The sequence below is a fragment of the Myripristis murdjan genome, chromosome 21, assembly GCF_902150065.1.
Source record: "Myripristis murdjan chromosome 21, fMyrMur1.1, whole genome shotgun sequence".
Classification (NCBI taxonomy): domain Eukaryota; kingdom Metazoa; phylum Chordata; class Actinopteri; order Holocentriformes; family Holocentridae; genus Myripristis; species Myripristis murdjan.
The window spans coordinates 11,742,633-11,769,933 of NC_044000.1; the positions used below are offsets into that span (position 1 = coordinate 11,742,633).

A 27,301-nucleotide genomic window follows, 5' to 3' on the forward strand; every position below is an offset into this window, starting at 1 on the left:
AATTTGTCTGCAAAAGCTCTAAAAACTGTACATGCTGATTTTCACAATGGCCAGCCCACATTAAACCTCAGTTAATTATTTAATTTAACATGTATTTAACCAGGTAGCCAAAAATGGAGCAAGCGGGAAGCCAAAGTACTTTGCACATGGCAAAAATGGAGTACTTGAGTGCCTTTACCTCATTTTTATTTATTTATTTTCGGTTGTTTTTTGTCTTTTGCAAAGCACTTTGACTGCTCTAACCAGGTAGTCCCATGATATTAAAATCTCAAATGATCAAGTGAGACCTGGTCAAGAAAAACAATGCCTAATGACACGAGTGCAGACAAGTTGTTGAAAATGAAGTAGCTGTTTTCATTTCTTATTTGGGAATGTGTCTTCAAATCATGGAAAAATCATGAGCATTATGGATGCTGTACCTTTGAGCTCTGAGCATGTATAAATATGGGAGACGTTACCTTACCTATGAACCACTCCAGACCCTCACTGTATGCTTTGTCCTGACAAAGTATCATGGGATTTCTGATGAAAAAAAAAAAAGGTGAAATAAAGGACTGGGCCTTTCAGCGTGGCATACTGGAAGGATTACTGGGCAACTGCGCAAGGCAGAATCATGAAAGGGGTGACGTGTAGCCACTCATTAGCAGCACAAACCATTATCAAACTCAAAGGCCAAAATCAGCTGGGGCTTTCTTTTTAATAGTGAAAAGGCAGCTCTGTCTTAAACCATAAGTCAAGTTGGGACGTTTGCGTTTTCTTTCTGAAACCCCGCAGTTAAAAAGTAAACGCAGATGGACAATAGAGCCGTGCTTGCACTGTGCTCTAGTCTCTTTTAATCCCACTGTTGAGACTGAGGGCAGCGTCTTTGCCTAAGGCAGGTGTCCATGCCCTCTGCAAGGGGCCTTCAGCTAAATCTCTGACTTGCATCACAAATGCTCTGTTCAAATCTTGCCTAATAGCTGTATTAAGCCTTCCTAATACATTTTGTGTGCAGCTGTTTCATGGCTTGCCAGATTAAAGTTGGTGCTGATGTTATATAAGGGTCTTAAAAGAAAATGTAAATGTGTTGCTTATGTCACATCAGGCTCGGCTTCAAAGGAAACGGCTCTCCTCGTGAGTGTGTCGCAGCGTGCCAGATGCCACAAAGACTTTGCATGAACTCGTCAACATCCCGAACTACAGTCATTTATCATTTTGGTCATAATGCAACTGGAGCAACCCAAGCCGCTCATTAAGTTGCCATTATAAGGTTTACTTCACATTAGCTTTGAATTTTTAGTATTCTCCTGACTGCACTCAGTCACAGTCACTCCTACTCTCCATTTCTATTCTAAAAACAAAGTCAATGGGACAAACATTTATTGTAATGTAATCATTTATTTCACTCCACTACAAAAATTATATAATTATTTTAACTATGATACAGACTCCAGATATACATAATGTACAGTTTAAAGAGTGACTGAGAATATGGTACAAATAGTTTACAGTGTAAATCGTCCTTCCATAAAAAAATATGGAAACTCTCATTGAGGGAACAAAAAAAAAAAACAACTTAAGAATGGGGTTCTCACTCTCCAAGATTTTCCTTGTAACATTTTAAACTTTTAAACTAAAATTAGGTGGACTCTCTGTAATACTGATAAAAAGATAAAAACCAGAGTACTTGATAGTAAATTTGTAATCTTTAAACAGGTGCCATAAGTAGTTCTCAGTGACGTCTGGGAGAAGAATAACATAATATAAATGTTGTTTGCTGAAATAATGCACTGTACCACCTCCTGTTTTTAGTGTACTTTCCCACACGGTGTGATAGGTCGCTATACAAAGACCGATAGCGGACAAACACCGTCTCCTTTCACTATTGCATCTTTTTGCTTCACACAGACTAAGGCATTAGACATTATTGGAATTATTGAAAAACTGGGACACTAGTTCCTTTCGGTCTCATTCCTCTATTGTCCTCACTCATTGTAATTACCACTCTGGTATTGCTTCATTATACATCAGCTAAATTTGTAAAGCACTTCCCTTAAGATAGTGATAAAAGGCCCTATGCAAATCAATCACATCATCATATTTCTTTTTACTTCATGAAAGACATAAAAAGCAGTCAAGACATGAAAGACTTTTACCAATAAATGTTTCTGCTGCAACATCGTTTCTCCATTCCAAAAAAGTATTGTTTGGCAAATATTGCAGTATAGGATGACCTCCACAATGGCTACTTTTGTAAGGTAAACATAACCTCGAGGAAACAATATTAAATGTCCACTGGGAGGAAAACGGATTTAGCCTTTAACCACTCTGAAAGTAAACCAGCTATTTTTCTGAAAAAGAGACAAACAGTATTTGTTTTCTGTCTAATGATGTGTCGTCAAAACTTTTCCCTTTGAAAAAAAGTATTCATGGTTGCCTCCCCTAATCACACTTCTCAAAGTGCAGTGGTGCTTCAAAAGTGGAACAGTTAAAGAAATGTCAGGCATCCAGTCATCATATCAGTGAAGACTAAATGTATTGCTTATTACCAGATGGGAGAGGGTTGACGGTAACAAAGTCTGCTGACAATGTTCTGTAAAACAGCACAGCTTAGAGTTTGGATCAGGTTGGATGTGCTGGATAATCTGAGATCAGCTTTACTGTGGATCGATTGGGGTAATATTTCCTTGAAATGTGACAGTGGAAACAGAGGACAGCCAAGAGCAAGGGGGATGATGTGCAGTAAAAGCACCAGGACAGATCTGAACCCAGGACATTTTGTTTAAGTGTGCAACAAATTCAATGCATGTTTGACTGTGGTTGCACAGCTAGAATCCAAGATTATTATCACTGGTACATTATCTTAGAAAAGAGTGAATGAAATAGAGCACAAGCTTGCTTATTAGTGAAAATAAAAGGTCCTGTGCTCAGTAGTGGCTGATTTTCAAAGTGCTTGTAAACTGATGAAAAACAATATGTATTAAAAATATGTTTTCTGTGCGCTAGAAGTGTGTGCGTTTTTATCTTGGATTGAAATGAACTTTATATAGAAATACAATTGAGAAGCCGGTCCAAGGGTCTTAAAATGACAAGCAAACTAAATCTCCATGGATATGTCTGTTCACTGTTGAAATGTGTCGGACTTTTTATGGACTCAAGCAGCATGACATACAATGAACCAGTATAATTTCCAAGTCATAAGTTGTGCACTGGCTCATTAAACAAGGTTGGTACTAGATTGGAGCAGCTGGGGGGACAATTTCTGAAACTCTTATGAGATTTGTGCCCTAACTTTAACCTCAGCCCTAACCCTAACCTTAATCGTGCTCATGAGAGTCATCCCTCTGACTGATCCAATCTAGCATTAGCCATTAAACAAAGGCACCATCATCAGAGAGACGGTAAAAGATGGGGTTAGGTTAGTGTGCAGGGCAGGAAACTTTTTTGATCCATCAGACACAGTGGCCAGAACATCTCAGTATTCTCAATCCATTCACCATTTCAGCAGTCAAATACATCAGAAAAGGACCTCCAAATCACAATTTGGAGATTTCATTTACCACCTTCTGACTGATGATGTTCATTTCCCACCCTAGTTGTGTTTGGGTGCCCATCTCCTTTCCTAAACACCCTGGAAAGTGCAGTTTTTTTCCCCATCCTCACCTCACCTCCAAAACAGATATTCTTAGCTTTACTTTAAGGAAGAACCACTTTGTCCGTAAACTTTCAGTGCATTTTTAGATGGGTTTATGTTAGATCTTGTTATTCCCCTCATATGCCTTTTCCACCAAAAAACTCCTGGTTGTTGAACTGGTTCAAACTAAGGAACTGGTCTGCATTTCAACCAGCTTTTAGAGTGAAACCATAGCATCATTGATGGTGGCCTGGCTCTTTGCTGGTGGAAAAGGTATATCAGGTTCTGGACGCAAAGTTGATGCCGGTCACCATTTTCTGGATCTTCTCTTCATTCTTCAGGATGTTCAGTTTGATAGCACAGATCTTGTCCTGCCGGTCCTTGATCAGCTGATCCAGCTCAGCTAATTCGGCCTTAAGGGGCTCCACTGCTCGGTCCGTCTCGCTGTTGTGCACACAGACAGACACACACAAACATGAGGTGACAATGCCCTCCATGAAAACGGGGTAGGAAAATGCCAACAGCCACTAGTGAAAAACTGATGATTTGGCTACTGTCTACTCAATTAGCCACTTCAGCTTTGCCACATATATATTCTCCACTTCAGAATTCTATACAGTTTAAACACCTTTTGTTTTACTTCAAATATTTGGTCTCAATGTCTCACTATATGAAATAACAACAGGTTTACAACAAAACAATGTATTCAGATGTTTCAGAATTTAACACTGAAACACTTCCATCACATTTGCAGACTACCTTGTGCAATGTACAAGCAGGCTACACAACCTGAAAGTGAGCAAATAAAAGTAATTGTATAAATTACTAGAATCAATACAGGTAATCAAAATATTACATCCTAATGCAAGAGGGAGAATGTGATGTGGTGCTGGGACTGAACATTTTTCAACAATATCAACTGTGTTGTGTATGGGCAAAAGTTTGTGTGTGTACAGGTGACCCATCCTCAGTACCTCTGCTCCTGCAGCAGGGCCTGTGCATGCTCCTTGTTCTCCCGGCGCCAGGTGTGTAGTTCAGCCTGCATGGCATCCACGTCCTCCTGGATGTAGTTCATGATCTTGCCTAGGGGCAGGGTACTGCAGCACAGCGTCTGGATGGACGAGCGCAGCCGCTCTATCTCCCGTGACACAAGGTCCCGCTCCTTCTTCCGTGCTGCTTCAGATACCAAGTTCTGGATGAGGCAGTGAATATGTTCAGTGGGGGATGAAAACAAGATTTTTAAGGTGTTTGCTCACTGAGCAAGCTCTCAACCTACAAAAATACTAGTAAAACCATGACAAACAAAATATTTTTAAAAAAAAATATTAAAAATGTATTATGTTTGCTTAACATAATAAAATATAATAAACAATAACAAGAGTGCACACAAAAACACACACCAAACTCGCTTGTGTCTCAGACCAAAACATAATAACCCCTCTTTAGGAATTCTACCCTTGCCAGCAAAGTATCAAATACGTAGACCTAGAGCAGGGCTGCATTTAGTGGTTTAGGATTTCAAGGCTAAAAATGTTAAGCAGGAATTCTACCAACCTAGTTGTATATATAAAGATCAAACTGGTGGTTGAATTGCGTTGGCTAATGTAGGGGAACTGGCTGACTGGCTGGTGAAGGCCTCCTGTGTGTGGCTGAGGGGGTTTCGCTACATCCCAATTACCCTCAGCCCCTTGATGGGGAGAAGGAGGGGATGGTATGAGGAAGGGCCTCCCTTGGCAAGGCCTGACCCAAGGATGTTTGCTCAGCTGGGCTCTGCAGAGTATATGCACGAGAGTGTGCATGAGAGAGTGTGTGTATAAAATGAGAGAGCACTATGCAAGGCAACTCTAAAGCCACACACACACTCACATACACATTAATACCATCCAGAGGCTTACGTGCACGCATATAGACAGTGGACACACACAGCACCCACCCACACTCTTGGTCTTGAAGCGTTGTTTATTTTAGTAACAGGCTGTGGCAGTGAGGTTATTTTACTACAGTATTGAGTAACAACTACTACACTTATGCCCCCTTTCAAGTTCAACTTTTGGCCCAATTTATGTCATTCGGTCCCACAGATGGGAGCACCTGCTTCCATGAGGCAGCAGAACTTATACTTGGGACATTGTGTAAACTAAATGACAACTTCCTCTTCTAAACATGCCATGTGTCAATGTTGCCCACTGGGGTAGCGGGCCACATATCATACTTGGCATAGCTGGCTGCATATTAGTGCACTTGCCTTATCAAGCCATCTCTTAACACGAACCAAAACAGCTTGGTAATTTCAACATTGAGAGGCAACTTGACTAGACAGGACCCCACTGCAGAAATCACATCAAACATCTGTGTTGGTTCATTCCTTTCAGGAAGCTAGCAAAAATTTCTGACAAGATCTCTCTCTCTTTTTTTTTTTTATAGCTTAGTGGTGCCATAAGAGTGTGAGGGTTGAAAACGCCTTGGCCCAATGGTCCCCCAACAATGTGGGTGGCTTTCCACTGGGCGCCATGAACCCTGCAGCTAGACAAACACTCTACGGCTCATTCGGCTTGCCTGGCTGTGGTTTGGCCTGCATAGCCCAGACAGGACCCGTGGCTTCACTCTATTTGCCGTCCCCGTGCTGCCTCAGCCCCCTCTCCCTCTCTGTTGGAAAATAAAAAATCCTGGAGTGAAAACACGACCCCCGGTTTGTGCGCACTCTGTCTGGGAGGACATAAATCACTACTTTATAGAAGCCTCTGTTGGGGTCTACAAGTCCAGCATGCTGCTAGTTTTCCTTTTTCTCACCCTGATCCCAGGAAAAATATTTGTTTAGAATGTGGTGACTGAGGAGGAGGAAGAAGAGGAGGAGGAGGAGAAGGTGGAGGGGAGGTTAGAAAGGACGAAGGAGGACAGGTTTTCCCATTATCTCAGAAACCAATGGAAGCCAAGGGAGTAAGACAGGCAGAGGTGCCTCTGGCCAGTGCTGGCAAGAGCAGGTGGCTTGCCTGCTAGGAAATGTTCTTGAAATTTGTGAAGTGTTGGATCTTTATGCTTTAAATCTTGTTTTCATCAGTATTTATGTCCTCCATTGTTCTGCAAAATTCTTTGCAACTAATATGTTAGTAAAAAGTGCTTCATAAATACATTTGGGTTGAATTTTTCCTTTTCCACAGACTGAAATCCTAACACTTGCAGCAGTGCAAGTTACACTGCAATGTGGAATTCATCTAGTCATCACATGCCTAATCAGCTAAATTAGGAAATGCATGCAACATGTGATTTATGGGGTGGTTATAGGGACCTGCTGAGAGGCGAGAGAAAAACATTCTTCAAAGTAACCTTTGACAAGAAAAATGGGCTGCACGCATGGAACCTGTCAGCAGCCTAGCAACCTCTTGGGTATTGGGTATCATTAATTAAGAAGTTTAATTTAGCTGCCATTGAACTAGTTCATGATACAGAGTAACTTCCATCATGGTGAGAGAAGCCCAATTCATCCATTCCATGCTGCTGACAGATCAACTTCCTTTTAGGCAGAATAAGACGCTGATTGACAAATTTACAAACCGTGAAAGCCATGTTGACCACATATAAGTTATGTGAGTGATAGTTACGTTGTGGCACATGCACGGCAAGCTCAAATGTCAGCATCAGGTTTAGTAGGCAAAGGTTTTTTCCTAATATTTTAGGACCAGTACTCTAGAGAAACTTTAGTGAATTGCTCTCTCATCATCACCAGTATGAGAAAAGCTATGGTTGGTCACCGAATGTAAAAGATAACTGAAAGTCACACAGAGACAGAAAGATGAAACACTTTCTGGGAACAATCTTCCTCCTGGCTACTGCTGTCCATTTGGAAACACTGATGCACATCCTTAGAGTTTTTACAGAGTGATACTGGAGTTACTGCAGTTTGTCTCACACCTGCGCCAGAGAGCAATACATTTCAGGATGAGAATCAGTGAAGGGGTTGTTCTCGGACTTCCTTGCTATTTTTCAAAAAAAGCCATACAAAAATCCAGCCAGATCATAAAAATAGCTGAGAGTCAGTGAGGTGAGGAGAGAAGCTGAGCGCTCAGGGCCAGGGAGGTTACAGGATGTTGTTACAAGGTCACTATAGCCCCTTGGGGTGACAGCTGAGATCACCAACCTGGGCCCTGAGCTGAACCAAAGGGAAACCTCTAGGGGGACAACCAGCTTCACTAGAAAGTAACAGACAATAAGAAATTTTATTACTGAAAACAGCAGGGTGGTTCGTCATTCATAAGTTTTGAGGGAGAGGCAACTTGAGCGCTTTGGGTTTCTTAGCGTTTGAAGACGATATGTTTGGATTCCTCTTGTTATAAGCCATGGTCATGATTACAATCAAAATGTGTTGTCAATGCTAAGGTCTGGCTTAATATCAGATAGAGCTTTCTTCAGGTATTCCTCATAAACCTGCCCCAGTACCTCTGATATGTCGACATGGCCTCTACAAAAGCAATACGGCTAATGGAATGCCACAGGGTCATTTCCTTACGTTTCCACAAAAACGCTGGATGTTTATGAAGACACAGGGGCCTGCAGGGAGGAATATTTATTTTCCTGACGATTCTGCAGAGAGTATTCTGGCCCTTCTCCTCCGTGACTCTCACTCAACAGCCATCCATTTGTGTGCCACAGGGTTTATTTATACATTACAAACCTTCATCAAGGCTAATTTGATGGGGGTAAAGAAAAGGGAAAAAGGGAGCACAAAAAATTCTTATGAAAACGCAGCTGCTGCAAAGGGCAGATTCTGTCTAAATAGAAAGACGCCCTCCAAGAAGTATCTTGGAATAATATACAATTGCGCTGAGGGGTCATGAGGAAGGTCGTCCCCATAAATATACAGAAAATTCTTTGGTCACACACAATGTGGAGGGATATGGCAAAATACAATCAGTCCAACTGTTCAAAACTGGCTTTTATTTACATCAGTGTAGCAATGCGGCGAGCAGGCACTGGCATTAACAATAACAAAATGAAATCAGGCAGGCATAAATGACAAAGTACAGAAGTTACAAAAGGGATAAGCTAAAAACTAGATTTCTGTACAAAATGATCCAAACACTGTTGGACAGAACGTGAAGTTCAATCATAAATCAAAGGGATTGTGACTCATTAAAAGATACCGTGTTTTGATAAACATCAGAGTTTAAAAAAATTAACTGTGCCAGCTAAAATTTCAAACCTGTCATACCACATAGGATGGGGAAGCTCAATATTTACATTTTTAACCCTCCATGTTTTACCATAATTACAAGAAAAAAACGACTCCATTACCCTGACCCCTCCACCCTTTCATGTCAGGAAGGAAGTCATTATAGTCCTTTATACAGCTGACGAGGCAAGGCCAATAATGGTTGAGTGGTGGGGGCACTGAAGAGTTCCTATGTGCAGGCATACCTCCTATTCAGGGTGTACAAAGGTAGAGTGCTCCAAGCTGCCAATGCAGACCATACATGATACCCTGAAATTAGGGCTTTAAACCCCTGAAAACTAAGGAGCCTGCATCAAGCAAATTAAGATAAACCTTTAAGGCTGTCCTCAAACTGCACCAAATAGGCAAGCTATTTTAGGGTTTGTATGTGTGTGGTGTTTACTTAAAAAAATCTTGTCAAATGTTCTTAAGGTGAATAGGAAATTCATGAGGTGAATAGTGTTGAACACAAATTACATTAAAGTAAGTTGTAAATCAAGTGTAGCTGTTGTCCTACAAAAACTATTCCAGCAAGCTATTTCAGTGGCTGAGCTGAAACAACCTCACCAGTGTGAGCGATGAAGGATGGGGGCTGAGGTCACGGTTAAAAGGGGATTGACTGGGGACGTTTCTGCATGAGTGACAGGCCAAAACAGTGCATCCATCAGAGTCACGGTGGTCAGCTGGGCAGGGATGCAGGAAGAATATGCTTTGGTGGTGTGGACCACCCAAAGCACATGGTATATGCTACTCCACACTACTGGAGTATGGACCAGACTGCAAGCTTTACACTGATTCACCCTCCAAATATTGATGATGACTGACTGACAAATAAGTCAGTAGAGGGAATGGATGCAATATGAGCAGCAATGCATCACTTTGGAATGGGGGTGGTGGATTCATTGTCATTGAAAATCTACCAAATATAAAATGTGGCTGTGAAGCATTTACAGTTGGGAAACCAAGGAGAGATCATATTCAAGGAACTTTACTGGAACACCAAGCCACTGTGTGTGTATTGTTTTCATAGAGGATATTCAACCACAAAGTATAGCGGGGCTGAAAACCACTGTCAGAAAAAAAAAAAAAAACTGGTTGTACATGGTCCTTTTTCCGCAATTACCTAATGCTGTCGTAAGTCCACATGTGGCAAGGGCGAGTGAACAGTCTAAACAATTGCCCTGAAAGCTAGTTCCCAAGGCACTGAAGATTGAACATAGTGGAGCAGAAAAACCTATAATCAAGAATCTTTTAAGTACATTTAAGATATGGTGCAACTCTATCTGAGCCCTAGAAAACAAGCTTATTTTTGCTCCAGACATCTTGATGTGTGCGTCAATTGTGTGTGGTCTGTTAGAAACCATACTTGCTTGTTTGGTTGTTATTAGTCCTTCAACTTCACTGAAAGGGAACATTTTCTGTGGGTTTCGAGGCATTGCAATTACACCTATCCACTCCATTTGCTAATATCTTTCTTTTGATAATAACCTGTGTTGCTCAGGGCTTTGCAACGTGGTCAAAATGCCGGCCCAAGGGAGCAGACTTTCCAGAAATAATTTTAACACTGATGGAGAGGCTTATCGTGAGCTGTGAAACACAGAGGAATAAGGGCTGGGTTGATATGGCCCTCTGCTGGAGAAGGATGAGAACTACTGCTAGGATTGCACCTACCTGTTCTTTAGACTTTGGGGAAGATGGCGATGATTCATAATCTTTCTTTGTTTCAAGGATCTTTTTCACAAGTCCGCCTACAGAGAGAGGAACAGTGAGAGATCAGATTCTTCACGCCGCCAGCTGCCTTGACTGCAAGCAGAGGGTAAAGCATGCCTTTTCCAAAACTCAATAAGAGGGAAACAAATATAGGGGGAACAGAGAAATATGACTGTGTACCATGTTTCTCTTCAACGTCTAGTTCCTGTGTGGACTCCTGGAACAGAAAAAAAAAATCTGGAGATAACTATCCCAGGCTCATGTTTATCCATAAAATACGAACAATTTGCTGTTAGAGGCAATATCTGGCCACTTACCTGCTCCATGTCCATCTCAGGCATGTCTGGAGGTGGAGGAGCGGCTTCCTCCACGAGAAACTGCTCATCCTCATCTTCCTCATCCTCAGAGAGCTTCTTCCCCTCCATGATGACTGGTGCTGTGGGCTTGGCACTGGCCAACCTGGGAGAAAGACACAGACTTTATTCCTCATTTTTTCTAACACAAAGCTGATGATGCATCTGATAGTGAAAAAATAATGTGCCATTTTGTGGACAAAGTAACTGTCGGTTGGTTAGATTTGCTCCACTATCACAAGCACTATATTTCATCCAAAGTCCTTCCAGTTGGTTCGATTAGTATTGACAATGACTGTCATTTTAGCAGGAAAAAAGTTGTAGTTGGAGCCTGGGGAAGGTTTTCAATAGGTGGAAGCTAGGGTCCTCACTAGCATGAATGACCTATGACATTAGTGACTATGTTCTGTTAGAGAGTATGTGACCTCTCGGCTGGGATCGCATCTGTGTAGCTCTCCTGTCTCTTGACCCGGGGAGGGGCTGGACGAGCACTGCTGGGCCGCGGTATCCTCCTGTTGCTGTTGGAAGGAGAGATCATACATATTGAAATCAGTTATTACACTGATAACAAATTTCAGAGCAAAATATGTGTGTTATTTTTTCCCAAACTGTTCTCTTCATGTTGTTTCACGAGCCAAGTTCTTTGTTCCCTTTAATTTACCAAACCATTGTGAGACAGTCTCACTGACTGAGTCTGTAAGAGACTCTCAGATAAATTCAAAATTACAGTAAGATATAAATTGCAGTAATATAGCTCTATTTGTACTATTTTGATTGCCAAAATAACTGTGCAAATGCTGATTTTTCTATTTTATTTTTTACTGCAGCTTCAGCAGTAATTCTGTCCAGTGTTTCCTTTACATTCACTTAGCTGCAGCGGCTGGCCACAGTTCAGAAAAAAGTGAATAAAAAGAAAGGTCATCATCCGGCCTTAACATTCAGACTGCCCAACTTTTGGTATATATGCTTCTTATATTATCATATGACAAACTTTTATGTGTTACCTTGGCCTTAGACCAATTTGAAAAACATTCAATAGTGACCTGATTTGACCCCAACCTTCCAAGTTCGATTAAACTGGATAAAGACTAACCATTTTATCACTGTGGAATGCAAACAATAGCAAATACAACACGCCTGCTGGCTAGGTTTAGTGCAGGTGTTATTAAAAAAGACTTATTCATAATCATGTGATAGATATCAAAATAAAGACCATTCTTTAACAGCACCTATTAGTAGTGATCCTGAAATAGGCCTAGGAGCAAGCCAAAATGATCCTTACCCTCTACATTGATAAAAAGAAACATGGGAAAGACTTGAACAATAACCTATACAATGTGTGTGCAAAGTCAGTCAGTGTCCAGTGTCAGTCAGTGTCCAGTGTTCAGACCTGGGGGCCATGTGGGATGGCACAGCTGAGTCTGAGGCGTCTCCATTCTCCAAGGGAACAGGCTTCTGGGTCGGCGTATCTCCATCTGGGAATGGATAACGGTAACTGGCTGTCTATTCAACACTCAAATGCTTCAACCCACAAGATCTTTGTCAGTCATCACTACATGAATCACTCCATCACTTAATGACTGATTGTGCTCACCGCATCCCTCACTAAGGAGCTTAAATCATAAGTGGTAATATTTTGCTACAGTAATTGTAATCAAATCAAATTTTTATAGGTCACCTAGCCTTGGATGTGTCTTTTATTTACACAGTGGGTAGTAGATGCGGAATTCAATAGCTCAGTATCGCACTAATTAGGGGCAGTTTTACGGGGAATTCTTATCTGAATCATAATTGTCCTGCGGACATGAAGCCTACCAACATGTATTTTAATGTGATTGTACTGATCTATTTTGATGAATTTAACACTTCAGTGTTTAATTGTATAAGTGTCATGCGAGTTTAGTGATGTGAAATGTTCTTTACATCATGGCCAATTTCCCCATTTTACTGAGTACTTGAGTGAGAAAGAGTCAGACACTTACCTCCCTCACTGTCAGATTCATCTGTAGAGGAGAGAGCACAAATACACTGAGCATTGTTAGCTTCCTCTCCAAACAAACACAGTGCTTAATGGCCTGTGAAGCATTAGCCTAATATGTAGTGACATGAAAAGGTGCCAATATTTTGATATTTTTTGAGCAAATTGGCCCCCTTAAGAGGATATTTTTATGGAGACATTTTTTTCTTAATATTCAACTTGTCAATGATTTTAACAGATAAGCAAAGCAGGAATGGAAAGATGCCATCCTTCCAATCAACCTGGATAGTCATAGTCATAGTGAAAAATGTCATAACAAATTAGATTTATGTGGACCATGTCAAATGTGCCACATACTGTTGCTGTAGGGTAAAGTAGCAGTAGAAGTTGACAGCTTTACCTTGACCTCCAACTTTGGGCCTTCGCCTCTGCCCTTTGGCAGATGAAGGCCGAGGTATCCTGGCTGGACTGTTAGACTGTGAGAGAGGGGGAAAAATAAAAAAAAAAGACAGTTATAGATAATAAGAAATGAAATCTGGAGAAATCATTTCATTAACAGTCTTCTGTTATGTTAACTTATTCAAGGCTTTCTTGTCCTAAAATAGAAGTAACAGAGAAAGGTATAAAAAAAGAGAACAGATTATATAGACAGATCAACACACAGCAAGTCTTGCTGACTATTTTCTCTTTCTACATCTGCGGGTTATTACAGGCAAGCTTGAGGTATAGCAAAAATAAGTCCCAGCTCAGACAGACATGCTGAATCACCTTTCTTGTTAAAGACACATACTATCAGACCTCTTCATTATTAAAATGTTAGAATTTTAATGTTGGTAATGAAGTGAATATAAATGCACTTGTGAGTCAAAAGAAAATAAATGTACACCTCTATCATACTATTATTAAAAAAAATAACTTGTTACCTGACTCTCAACTGTTTCTGCTGGCTATACAGGTAAAGAAAAAACACGATTAGGCTAATCACTAAGGAGCCACATCTATAAATCACACAGAAAACAAAGCAAGGGCAGAGAGTAAAGGCATTGCTGGACAGTTGCAGGCAATATTTTTTCCGCAGGTGCACTCAAATTTAAATGCAGCCATATTTATTTAGCACTAAGCCAAGCCAGCCACCTCCAGGCAGTTAAGAGTAGTCACTACACACTAGTATTACCCGTAATTAAAATCTAAATGTCTAAATCTAATTTTATTTCGATTGTGTTTTGGCAGGGAAGGATACCTCTTCAGTTGAGTTTGGGTCCTTCCGAGAATGAGAGGCACAACATTAGGAAATTAACTGGTAAGTAATTTGCCAAGATCACAAGTAAGATCACAAGCTTCAATAAGATCACAAGTTTCAGCACTGAGCTATCTAAAATGTATCTACTTCCACCAAAAAAGAGGAGCAAATATAGTGATATGGTTAAGTTAAACTGAAGGCCTAGAGCAGGGCCGCCCAATTTGGGGCTTGTGGACCCCTTTGTTTTGAAAGAGCTGTAAAATTCTAAATGACTACAAAATACAAATTTTGTGAGGCTAAAAAAGGGCATAATCTAGGTTTTACAGCAATGTACAGCACAGTGTTGTTAAGCTTCCCAATGAAATTATGTATGTCTTATCTACAAGAATTACAGTACTCATTTTATATGAAATGTAATATATTTCAATGTAATGTGATTTCACACCTGTGGCCAAGATGAACTAGTCTGTTGTCAAGATATACCTTTCGATTAAAAAGTCTACCATGACAGAATTGTGGACATAAAAAAAAAAACAAATAACCCAAGTGTTATATAGATCTGTAGAGGTAACAGAACAGTAACTTTAAAGGAGAGCATTTACCGCTGGTGCAGGTTTGGCTGTTTTGCTGAGCTCTTCGGGGTTTGGCTTCTGCTGTGTTTGCTCTGATCCTCTGGTCTAAACACACACACAAATACACAGACACATACACTTAGAATTCAAATAATGGCTGACAATGCAATTATTTGTGGGACTGATACTCTGTGACATTACCTTCTTGTCACCTTTCTCCAGAGTTTTGCCCTTCTCTTCACTTTCTTTGTGTTGTTCTCTGTCCTTTTCCCGTTCTTTGTATCTGTCTCTTCGCTTTTCCTTGTCCCTTTCGCGGTCTCGGTCTCTGAAAGAATCCCTGTCTCTCGTCCTTTCACGGTCTTTGTCTCTCTCCTTGTCCTTCTCTGTCTCTCTATTTTTTTCCCTTTCTCGATCCCTCTCTCTGCCCTTCTCCCTCTCCCTGTCTTTCTCTCTGTCTCGATCCCTGTCCCTGTCTTTTGTTCGTCCTTTGTCCTTGTCTCGCTCCCGGTCCCGGCTCTTGTCCTTGTCGCGGTCCCGTTCACTGCGATGGTGCTTATCAGAACGCTCGCCGTCGCGATGGTGCTCCTTTTCTCCCTCTCTCCGACGGCTATCCTGGTCTTTGTTTTGGTCGGGGTCTTTCTGGTCCCGGCTCCCACTGCGCTCTGTGATTTCCTTCCTCTCCTGAAAGAGTTCACACCCACACAGGGTAGGAAATTAACACCGGCCACCAGCTAAGTGCTGAGTAATTTTTGCCTGTGGCTGGGAAGTTTATACATCCTAGCCACTTATGCAGAAACCTACCATCATTTGGAGGCCTTATTTTACTTAAAAACAAACCTGAGCAGTAAAATAGTTAAAGCTTCTTGTGATTTCTGGGACTTACTATTCACCTTGTCCTGCAAATTTAAAAGTTGTTTCCTTCTCTGCACACACAATATTAGCATATGACAATCAGGTGTCTCATCAGCAATAAACTGCATTCACACAAAGGAAAAGTTCAGTCTCTTTCAACAGAAAATGCGCTGAAAATATTAATGTTAAATTTCTTCTGGCATTTTAGAGCAAAGAAAAATGACATCCAAAAGAAGCCTGGTGCCTTGTCACACATCAGCCTCACTCAGAAAAGGACTATATTGCACATACATAGGACATACACATGACCCAATCAACAGTCGTGCTTTGAGTGAGTTCATAAACCTGGACTGAGGTTTCATCACCTCTTTGTCACGATGACGTTCACGTCCTTCCCTGTTCTCCTTGTCCTGGGACCTGGAGGTGCTGGCCTTGGTCTTGGAGTCCAGCTTGTCTCCTGAAATCACTCGCTTCACTGCATCCTCACTGGATAGCTAAAGAATAAATGCAGGAGAGCTATTCCATTAAATGTTGCAGTAATAAATGTGTTGCTGGTCATCACTCTTATGAGTATGAATGTTAAAGCAGTAGGGCGTTGTAGTGCTTAGGAGGACTGTGATTCACATCGAAGACACAGCTTCATGCCAATGTTGGAAACCATCCACACTTAAGTGTCCTTGAGCAAGACAGTGAACCTCTACCTGCTCTACCTGCAGGGTGCTACTCTGTGGCTGACCCTGCACTTTGACCCCCTTATAGAGGGATGGGGCAATCCAAAAGAGAATTTCCCCTTAAAGAATGAATACTTTATCATAACTGAGAGTGAGGCAAGTTGGTCCATGGTGCATTACCCAATGAGCTTCTAAATTTCTCAAGTTTTCTTCAAAGTACATAATAAGATAAAAGGTACATCAGAGCTAATAATAACAATAAAGTTGGCTAATGAGATCCCATGTGACCACAGGAGTTATCATAGTGACCAATATCATTCAAACTCTTTGTCAGCGAAGATACAGCACATCTTTGATCATTTGGCTTGCCTGACTCTAACTAACTATTGCATCATTGAGTTTATCTTGACTAGCTATATCTTGCAAAACTAATACTTTTGTAGCAAACAGTACATTAAATATGATTATAACCAGATATGTCTCCAATAACTCATTCATTCATCCATTCAATCATCCATTCATGTCTGAGGTATCGAATCCATGAAGAAAACAAAGTAACTGAAGGTTAAGTATTCTCAGAAAGGAAGAATTTAGAATAGCCAATAAGTTTCTACATGACATAAAATCATCCTGCCTAGCTGCCAAGCAGATGTGTTATATTTACTTGAAGTCTTTAAAAACAACCATTCCCCTGACACCAATTCATCTGTTTACACTGCCCCCAGAGTTCAATTAGAATATTTCAAAGTTCTCCCTGAAGTTAGAACATTTTCCCAAGAATTTCACAGTCTTGCATGAAAAATAAACTGTATGTGAATTTATGTAGTCCCATAATTGTATGCGTTTACATAGGTGGGTGACATGAGCACGGGTGCTCTGTTTTTGTTGGTTGAACCCAATTTCACATATACACAAACTTGCATCGCTGATTTTAACATTTATTATTTTTTTGTAAAAAAAAATGTTTTGCTATAGCCTAAACTCATCTAGTCTTCCGTTCCTTCTTGCAGCATAGGAGCCGGGCTGTGACGCTGAGTGTATCTTTCTAGGCAGACAGACCTTGCTGAGGCAGCACTTGGCGATGGCCTGCAGCAGCTCATTGGTCTTCTCAGGCTCATGGCCAGCGACGATGCGTGCTGGTTTGGCTGTCAGGGACTCTCCACTCACCAGTATCACCACATCTATAGCCTTCTGAAGGAAGGCTATCTTAGAGTCCTTATCCTAGAAAGAGGGAGACAGAAAGGGGGGAGACAAAGAAAAAGAGACCATGAGGGCTGAAAGGTAGGAGGCAGCTGCAGTGGGTAAAGAAACCCAAATGGGAGTTACTTTTCCAGCACAGTTTTGAATGGTAACTGAACCCCTGAGATGTGCATTTCCATTTATTTTCCCTTGTGGGCTTCATGTTGTTAATGTTAGATAATTGTAGTTGACTCCTTTTGTAAGCCAAACAGAGCCACATCAGCTTCCAAGTGTGTCCACAAATGTTTCAAGACATACCCATTGTACATGAATGCTCTTTCCATTTCTGAAAACACACACACACACACACACACACACACACACACACACACACACAGATCCATCAACAGTTTAGAATATATGAAGGATCTGCAAATTAACACATGCGCACATCTATAGAGTTTTGCAAATTCTTTACAATTTGCAGCTGCGGGTCATAATTTATGAATGTGTAAAATAATTGTAGTTGCACATCAACTTTTCCATTAAATTGAAAGTCACAAACAACTTAATACAATGTGTGACATACTATATACAAGTTTAATTGTGCAGGGACACTGTATTTTTTTTTATTATTATTTCTATGACTATCTAAATGGGATGTGATGTGGTCTGAGCAGTGCGTGCACCTGACAGTCAGAACGTATGATTATTAGCCTACATGAAGTATCTGGCTTAAATCTGCTGCTGTGTGACAACCAATGATGATTCTGTCCATTTATAGAAAAAAAAAATCATTCATTTCTGCTGTCACAAATACAGCTTATTTGACTAGATGTTATGAACAAGCAGTTCACAAGTAAAAAAAAAAAACAAACAATATGACAACTGCTATAGAAAATAATCATTGAAATGGTACAGAAAATGAACCCTTATCAAGTTTAATGCATGCATTTTTGTAATTTAAAAAAATACAATAACAATGGCAAGAAAAAAAAAATCAAGCCATTGTTGCTTAACTTGGATGGCAACCAACAGAGAGCAGCTTGATGATTTTCCTTTCTTTTGTTGTGATGGTGAGCACATTGATAACTCTGCTTCCTCCCTTTCCTGACCTACTCAAACCAGTTATAATTTAAGTACAAGTCCTGAAAATTTTGCAGACCCACTATAAAAGTAACTGAACTCATTAAAATGTTCCCATGGTCTGATGGTTAGCTTTCTAGATGTTAAATCCAGCAATCCAAGCACAAATCCTGGCGGTACATCATCCTTTTTGGGACAACGCTGTGGTGTAATGAGTGGAGACTCTCAACTGGAACAGGAACTGGGTTTAAACTACGGTGTCAGCAAGGACAAACTTATATAAATATTATACTAGTGCTATATCTTCTTTCAATTTTTATGTTGTGCATGAGCTCCTGATTCAATCCTCGAGCTGTCATGGAGATAACTCAAATGCAAGCACAAAAACAGGATTTATAGCAGACTAGACAAACACTCAGTCAATGACCCAGCTAAGTAGCATCTCTAGTGTATCAGCATGTTGTATCTGAGAAGCCTGCCAAGTGTGTAACGTGAGGGCTTGTAGCTGGTGCAACCACCTAGCCCTTCTCTATAACAGCTGACATCAGCCTCCCCTGGCCTTTGCAATGTTGATCACTTTTCTGTTACATTTCTATTCAGTAGCATGCACCTGCAGAGGGATTTCTAGAACTCTGCAACAACACGGATGTAACTCTCTAAGACAGAAAATATCTTAGAGTAAATGGTGTTTAGTGAAGCCACTGATAATAGCATGTTTTTCAGCCAGTGGGACTGTGACTTATTGGAAAGTCACTGTAGTATCTGTGTCTAAGGCTACTGCTGCACTTGGTCATTTCAGTGATATTTCTACAACCCAGTTACACCAGGATGTATTAAGCATTGGGTGGACACACGAAAATTGGATTTTGCTCAGATTGCTTTCATCACTATTATATATTCAAAACCACATGTGGAAATAACCAGCCTCACGTTATGATCCAACCACAATCCAACCACAATACACATAAGCAACACTGCTCCACTCTGGTATGCACTCTAGTATTACAGCACTATACAGTTGTAAAGATATGCCAGCTCAATGTGTTGGATTTTCACCAGAAGTTAATAATTCTTCCATGTCCCATTACCATCTTGTTTCACTAAAATGGTACATGAAATATCCTAAATATCCTGCAAAGCTTGATGGTATTACGTGAATCCATTTGGAAATTATGTCTTTTCAAAGGATGCTTCACCCATATTGCATAATTTTTGTATCAAGTACTCACTGTGTCCTGCTCTCAATCCCGTATGAAGAAAGTTTTACTTGCAAGCCTTCATTTTTAAACCAAACTTTTGATAGCGGTTTGCTGCTGTAAAATTGTAAAATTACTGACCCCATTTTTTCCATTTGATCAGAGATGGCTAGAGTTTTTTGGAATATGAGTTTACCATGAAGGCTTGCCAGTAAAACTTTCCTCATCGGGGACTGAAGGCAGCGCACAGTGAGTAACTGATACAAAAATTATGCATTATGCATTATATCCCTTTAATATAACCCCATGCTGACTGCTACAGCCCCCTCCGGCCAATCACTGTGGAAAATTAATCAATTTTTCCTTTTCTCCTGATCTACTTTTCCACAAAGCTCAGTGCAAATTCAATGATAACTGGGGCAAAAACATGCCCCTGTCCAACTGTCCTGGCAGAAATAAGTGAGATCACCGTCATTTTCTAAAATCCAAATTTTATGTAATTGTTATCACATCTCAAAATCCCATTCAAAAGAAAACTGTATCCATGCAGGTTGTATGTGGGCTGAGTGAGAGGCGTGGAGGGTACGCATGTGGGTCTATATAGCCAGAAACAAGAGATAGTGGAGAATGTGAATACTACATGCATACGTCTCTGTCTGTTCTCCATACTATTCAGGAGCAACAATGGGAGTGCCAACAGCTCCGCTACCTACCATCCCTGGCTACCACATCGGCAGGGGGATCAGGTGTGGGAGCTTTGCTAGGTGCTTGACCTCATTTTATCCCCTCTAAACCATTCCTCTCTCATCTTACAAATTATGCCTCCACCTCAGGGCATACCATCTACATTGTGCTTTATCTGTCCTGACGTTGTTATGTTATGATGAAAGCAATGGAAAAAAGTGTTTATTTGTGATATCTTCAACCATTTTATTTCAGCTATTCAGATATTCTATATCTAGATTAGTAAATAAATAAAACCAAGGCAAATCAAAACAGGACAATGAGGTTGTACTATTAGCAGGAAAATGAGTTACAGAGGAGTTTTCTGACTACAAATCTATTAAAATGTGTAACAAAACTCTCCAAAGCAGCTCTTCTTCACAAAACAGTTAAAAAGCCTTCAAATGGCAAATTTACCATTGAATATTAAAAACATCCAACATGCTTCAGCCATAGGCTTCCAGCATTAACATTCAAAAAAACAAAAAAACAAAAAACAAAACATTCAAAAATTATTTTTCCATTTAAATAAAGGCTTCTTAGCTATTTAAAGGCTGTGCAGTCGCTGTCTCTCCTTCCAAACTGGCTTCCCCTTGTCCAGTATTGATTTGGGGTCAGCTCTCAGACTGTGAACGGGAGTTCTGACACCTCTCAGCCATGCCTTGCCAGATCCTCTGGCCCAGAAAGTGTAGTATCACACAGGCAGTGTGTAAGATTACCCTTACCAAAACACCTACACCAGCACAGAGTGTACCATGCCACACCAAGTGCTCTCACACTCAAGCAAGGCTGCTGCTTAGCACATGCATGCATATTCTGTACAGATGCACACAAATACACAGAGATGGATGTGTATCTGTGGCAGGGGAACACTATGGCCCTGTTCCCACCTGGTATTAAAATGCATCTTTGGGGATCCAAACACAAGTGGACAGCTTTCAGACCTAGCATTAAAATGCATCTCCGCATACGTCTCACCTGCCCACTTGTGATCGGATCTCACTTTCCTGCTCTATATGTAAATAACACATATCATTTCAGAGAGAGAGAGAGGGAGACAGAGAGAGAGAGAGAGAGGTAGAGAGAGAGAGAGAGAAAGAGAGAGAGAGAGAGAGAGAGAGAGAGAGAGAGAGAGAGAGAGTCATATTCACAGTAAAACAAGACCATACAATGAAATTCTGACTTTTCCAGTCCTACTTCCATGCAAAAAGACAAATATAATGGCATTTAACAAAATGTGTTAATTTGATCTATCTATATATAGATATATCTATATACCTATAGATAGATAGATAGATAGATAGATATAGATACACATACACACATATACATATCTTTTTATATCTATATATCTATATGTGAGTGTATTTATATTTGAGGGTGTTTATTTCATTCAACATTCAGGTTTTTTTTTTCAATTAAAGTTCTACTCACTAATAAATCAAGGTCAAAAATTATATTTTTTAAATTTGTATAATTTTGCACGCATGTCTGCTTATGACAATACAAAATGTTGTTTGTATATGATACAGTTTGCATAAAGTACCCCAAATGTACAGTTAGCCTAATTCCTGTATATTGCCATTAATACCCATATATTCCCGTTAAACCCAATGGAAAGTTTCCAACTTGGAATATTTTTGAATTTCCCCGGCTTAAATTCCCATGGAAAGCATCTGGAAATTTACCAGTAATTTTTCACCCCTTTGAAACCCTACTGGACAGTCAAGCAGGATATTTTTTTCTATTGGAAAAGCGATGGTCTGGCTGGTGTCAGGAGTGTTGGGCTGGACCAGAGCTTAAGACAGAGGACATCAGGTTCGTAGGTGGTCCTACAAAGTGTCATTAGAAGTGTAAACAGACATGTGCAATGTGGACACAAGCCTCCCAGGCCACCTCCGAATGTAGCCTCAGCCATTGGATCTGAAGATGCACTGAGGACACATTGCTGCTGTTTACACCTGTAACTGGAAGTCTCAGCTTGTGATCGGATTTCTCAGGACAGATGTTAATACCAGGTTGAGACAGGGTCTATTTGACAAGGAGTGATGAAATGAGAAAATGGTCTCCCAGTTGACTGATATCAGTTTTAGGGTGGCAGTAGGCTAGAGGTTTGAATGACTGTGACTGAAAGAACACTGATCTGAAGTACCAGCTGGAATAATGTGGATGAGGAAAATGAATGAGTAAAGCATCTAATTTTCCTCAACAGTTACTGTCAAGATGGCTTTGAACAAGACTTGTAACCCCTACCAGCTCACTGCAGCAGCTCAGTGTCAAACAGTGAGCACTATAAAGAACATGAACCTGACAGAACAAACTGAAATAATAACACACTTTATGATAAATTATTTGAAGTAGCTACTCAGCATATATAATTTTAACTTTATAAAGTGCTCAGGAACTCTTTAAGAGCCAGGATCTGTGTGTTTGTTCGCCTTGTGCAATGCTTTTTGCAGTGCATACTGCTTAGGGGAATCTCAGAGCCCCAAGAGCCCTGCATGAGGGAAATGCAGTGCACACTTCTATACCAAACACCAAGGCAGAAGCCAAACAAGCATGAGGTAACTTGATGGTGTGCTGTACATTCACATGGCAGGATATAATCTGACACGAGTTATGCATTTTTATGTTCATCGATTCCTTTAGTTACAAGAATACTGAGCTACCACAGCATTTTGGTGTAAACACAAGTTTTTAACTGCCGCTGAACTCACTCCAATCATGCATGTACCCCACCCCCCCACCTGTGTACTTAGAAGGGTCTCCTGCATTTGCAAATTAAACGCATCTTTATTGGACATGCATTATGTTTTTCATCACTCACAAAGTTTCATCTGTATCAGACAAGAAACAGGTTTCTTCTTACCTTACATGTTTCGGCGGTAAGCTTCCGCCTTCATCAGAGGTGTCACTAGGTGGTGTGTGACGTGTCACACGTCTGATACAGTTGAAAACTTTGTGATCTATATAAAGTGTAGACACTATGAATCTTCACGAACTGTTTTTCATCACTGCCCTATTTGACATTTATACTGTAATACACTTTAACAAAGGTGTTACAATGCCTTGTTTAAGAGCTCCTCAGTGGCAGCTACTGAGGGAGGAGGAGGGGAGATGCTCCTGTTTCCTCCTTTGGGCTAGACATTAAGTCAAACAATGAACTGGACACAGTGTAAGGGCAGCCCAAGCAGAACAGTAACAAGCTAAAATTAAAGCTCCAAACCTCAATCAATGTTGAGAGCAGGTCTCTTGTGGCTGTGCAGGAAATGACGACACAAATGTTTCGGTTTTGTTACTCTGGGGGTACTCCTCTCACACCCACTGCATTTGTACATATTTGTAACTACAGTGGTCTGCAGCCCAGATTAGCCCTAAGTAATTGATGTGCACAAGATGAAGTCTCCTCTGCTCACATGTACCCCAAAGTATTCACAACATAAAACAGAAAGAGCTGGAGTGGCGACTGGAGAGATGGGAGTGCTGCACAACAACCATGAATTGGGCTTTTAACAGTGAACATTAGTGGTCTGAAAAGACCACTAACTAGTGACCACTAATGTGAAAAGATGCTGTTAGCTTACCTTAACATTATCTGACTTCATCTCATTCTCTCCATATAGGCCTTTCATGAAACCAGTGGTCCTAATCACCTGTTAGTGGGCACAAATACAGATGGGACATTCAGTTGTCAGACAAGTTAAATTACAAAAAAAATCATATTAATCAAATTATCAGTTCACGCTGAGAAACCACCATTAGGCTTTACAGTGCAGAATCAGATGGAAGTGGCAGCTATAGACCAAGTTCTTAGCCATGAAATGTTGATCTGATTACACACAATGTAACAGTGGTGCTTGTGGGTATTTTTTTATACTGGAGACACATCAGCAGTTGCTTTGGTGCCAGTAATGTTTCTAATGCAGACTGTACTGCTACCAATATTCTTGTTTGGATACAAAACATCAATTCAAACACTACTCGCATTTGTCTTTTTTATTCTAGAGGTAATTCATGTTAAAACAATTAATTTGTAGCAGAAGTAATATTTTGCTGAGGTCCTGCACTATAGCAGAAGGAATACAAAAAAAGACAAATACCTAATTTAACTGGCTCGCAAGGGCTACAAAATGACTCTGTGGCCATAGCAGACAACCTCTGGACTTAATACTTTGATTTGTGAAAATCTACTTATCTAAAGCTGTTGGACAGCTAATTCCTGTAGTGAGACACACATTGCTAATCAAAGAAAAAGAGTCACACATGCCGACATGCTTCACTTTATCAAATATACATGAGTCTACAGTGAAAGATGAGACTACCGAACAGATCGAGGGGACAGGATGACACCTCATTGCTGCTTGGAAGAGCAAGACAGATTTCACTATGCTTGACCCTGTAAAGGCAAATGGTTTTGTGTGTCTGTACAGCAACACAGTAGGCCTAAGGTTTTCATGCAGTTATCATGTAGGTTTTCAGGCAGGCCTAAACACTTATTTTTTCCAAAAAACAAAAAACAAACAAACAAACAAAAAAAAACAGCCAAGTAGATTCTATGTTTTTCAACAGAAATTGCTCGGCACCTGAAATAAAAAACAAAATGGGAGTTTCTGAGTCTATAAATACAGTCAAATTAATGTGACCAACCTTAGTGCAATCACAACACACTGGGCAAGCTCATGACTTCTCAAGAGAGAGAGCTGATCTAATGTTTCCTCTGTTGTTTCATTTAACACTTGTGGCTTGGGGGTGTTGCTAGATTTGCTCCACATTTATTCTACTTTTCCCTAAATTATATTGTTACCTTAATGTCAAATTATCTCTGCTGTTGGTATGGTGTTGTCAATATCGCACTAGTATTAACCAGTGGCTTGGTCACTCTGGTTTGCTTGGATAATCTCTTTAGAAACTCCCAGCCAGTATCTTGGGACACATCGTACACTCAAGTGCAGTCAGGTTTATTGGATGGATGACTTTTCCACTAGGAAACGCCACTTGACCACCCATCCATGTGATCAAGCTGTTACTCTGTTGATAATAATATAAACTAATCAGTCAACTAAATTGTGACTTTGAATATAACTAAATACATGCTGTAACCAAAAAGCCCATGAATACACAGGTTGAGTGTCCCACTTAACCGCTCAAATGAAAGTACCTTCAACATTAACAATGAAGGCAACAAACTCAGTCTTTATCACCCTTTTATAAGACAATAGCCCTGTCTCCTGAATAACACCTAGGTCTAATATATTAAACAATATGAAGAGGGTCCTATCTACATGATGTGACTCAGAGTCGGCTGTGATTGAAAATGTTCCTCACACTGTCTAAACTGTCCTGATGCAGTAGTGTTCACACCTATATGCCAATCCTAGCTGACCCAGATGTGCACATCAGCTGCTCCTCACTGGAGAGGTTGCTACAACAGCAGCAGCATGTTGTTGTGCTGATCCCTGCTGCCAAAGAATCACAAATGAACCCGTCCGGGTCAGGCTTCAAGTACTTTCATAGTCATGGGTATGAGCCTTCACATGTTTTGTAAGCATGTTTGTATTAGACATGAAAAATCTAAGAACAGCATTTCACAACCACTTGGTGATTTTTACAGAACAACGTCACAGGAGGCCTCGTTTACTATCAAACAACTCAGCTGCATTTAGATAAGCTGCTTAGCATCAGTGATCTCAGCGTGACGAAGAGAAATCAGACATTAGCCACTCGGTGTTGTCTGATTCAGTGAACACTGGGCTAAGGGTTATATAAAGTATACGCCACTCAAAACAGAACACGGTTCAAGTTTAAATTAACCAGAGGGTGCAGCTACCAGCCAGTTAACATGGTCTGTTTGTTGATGGCTGTACAGAATCAGGTCGTGCCTAGCAACAAGACGACGCTGCTGGCTCGGTGACGCTTACATAGCTGTGCTAATTAGCCCAGAACACTAAGTTAGCAAGCTAGCTAACTAACTATGTATGCTACCAAACATTTAACAGCAAGCTCGCTGACAGACCTTTCTGACAGACTGGGGGTAATCGATAAAAGAAATCTAGCTAATCAACGTCTATCGTCAAACTACTGTAACGTTAATCAAGCTAAGCTAATAGGCTGGTGATTTAAAAAAAAAAAACTTGCAACACCGCCTTTTGGTTCGCATAGTTGACTATAGAGACTATTTAGTTGGTGGGTCTATGATTTTAATTGACCCAATAACTTCTGAAGTCTCATAAAGCTCCTCATCTTGGGTCACTGAGGAGAAATGAAGTTGCCAGCTAGCTGGCTAGCTAGCGTTAGCTGGTGCGGCTCACCTCGCTGAAGATGTCGTGGAGGTAGCGAAACGGCGGCTTGCTAAGCAGTTTGTCCGTGAGCGGAGGTTTCTTTATCACCTTGCCCAGCGTGTCCTGGGTCTTCTTCACCACTGCCTCGTTCATGGCAGCAGTCGAAGTTGTCCTGAGAAAGTAACGCTATTTTAAAACGGAAACAGAAGAAAAGTAATAAGAATTGAAAACAGAGGCTCTCTCGCTTGTTACTATGTCAACACTCTGCAATCCCACAGTGCATCATTAATGAAGAATGCGCCTGCGCCAAAGTCGTACGGTTGCTAAGCACCGCTTGTGGCCATAGCAACTACTAACAAGACAGACAGACACACAGCCATATAAACAGACAGACAGACAGACAGACAGATAGATAGATAGATAGATTCATTCTGAGGGTGCAGTGGATCTAATTCAATGACACGTCTATGATCATGGGAATGTCCATAACTCTAACAACACACACACACACACAAACACACACACACACACACACACACACACACACACACACTCCATACTTTCCAGTTAAATGTTGAGTTAAGTATTCCAGTTCTCCAGTTAAATGTTGAGTTTCTGAATGAATTTCGCCTTCACATCACTAA

General features: G+C 40.6%; 1 protein-coding gene across 3 annotated transcripts; it reads right to left on the reverse strand.

Moving 5' to 3' along the window:
* Nucleotides 1-1,357: 1,357 nt before the first annotated feature.
* On the reverse strand, nucleotides 1,358-26,929 carry traf3ip1 (TNF receptor-associated factor 3 interacting protein 1). Of its 3 annotated transcripts, XM_030080660.1 has the most exons (17): nucleotides 26,688-26,929; nucleotides 23,964-24,032; nucleotides 17,255-17,416; nucleotides 15,890-16,018; nucleotides 14,874-15,353; nucleotides 14,703-14,777; nucleotides 14,101-14,121; nucleotides 13,784-13,807; nucleotides 13,261-13,336; nucleotides 12,865-12,885; nucleotides 12,273-12,357; nucleotides 11,308-11,400; nucleotides 10,847-10,988; nucleotides 10,710-10,746; nucleotides 10,491-10,567; nucleotides 4,588-4,805; nucleotides 1,358-4,057 (listed from the first exon to the last, which is right to left on the reverse strand). In XM_030080660.1, exons 1-17 carry the CDS (start codon nucleotides 26,808-26,810, stop codon nucleotides 3,892-3,894), a joined length of 1,998 nt encoding a protein of 665 aa, XP_029936520.1. In that variant the 5' UTR covers nucleotides 26,811-26,929; the 3' UTR covers nucleotides 1,358-3,891. The 3 variants fall into 3 exon arrangements, with proteins under 3 accessions (XP_029936520.1, XP_029936521.1, XP_029936522.1); XM_030080661.1 differs by lacking the exon at nucleotides 14,101-14,121 and having other exon boundaries at nucleotides 26,688-26,810; XM_030080662.1 differs by lacking the exons at nucleotides 13,784-13,807; nucleotides 14,101-14,121 and having other exon boundaries at nucleotides 26,688-26,810.
* Nucleotides 26,930-27,301: the final 372 nt, after the last annotated feature.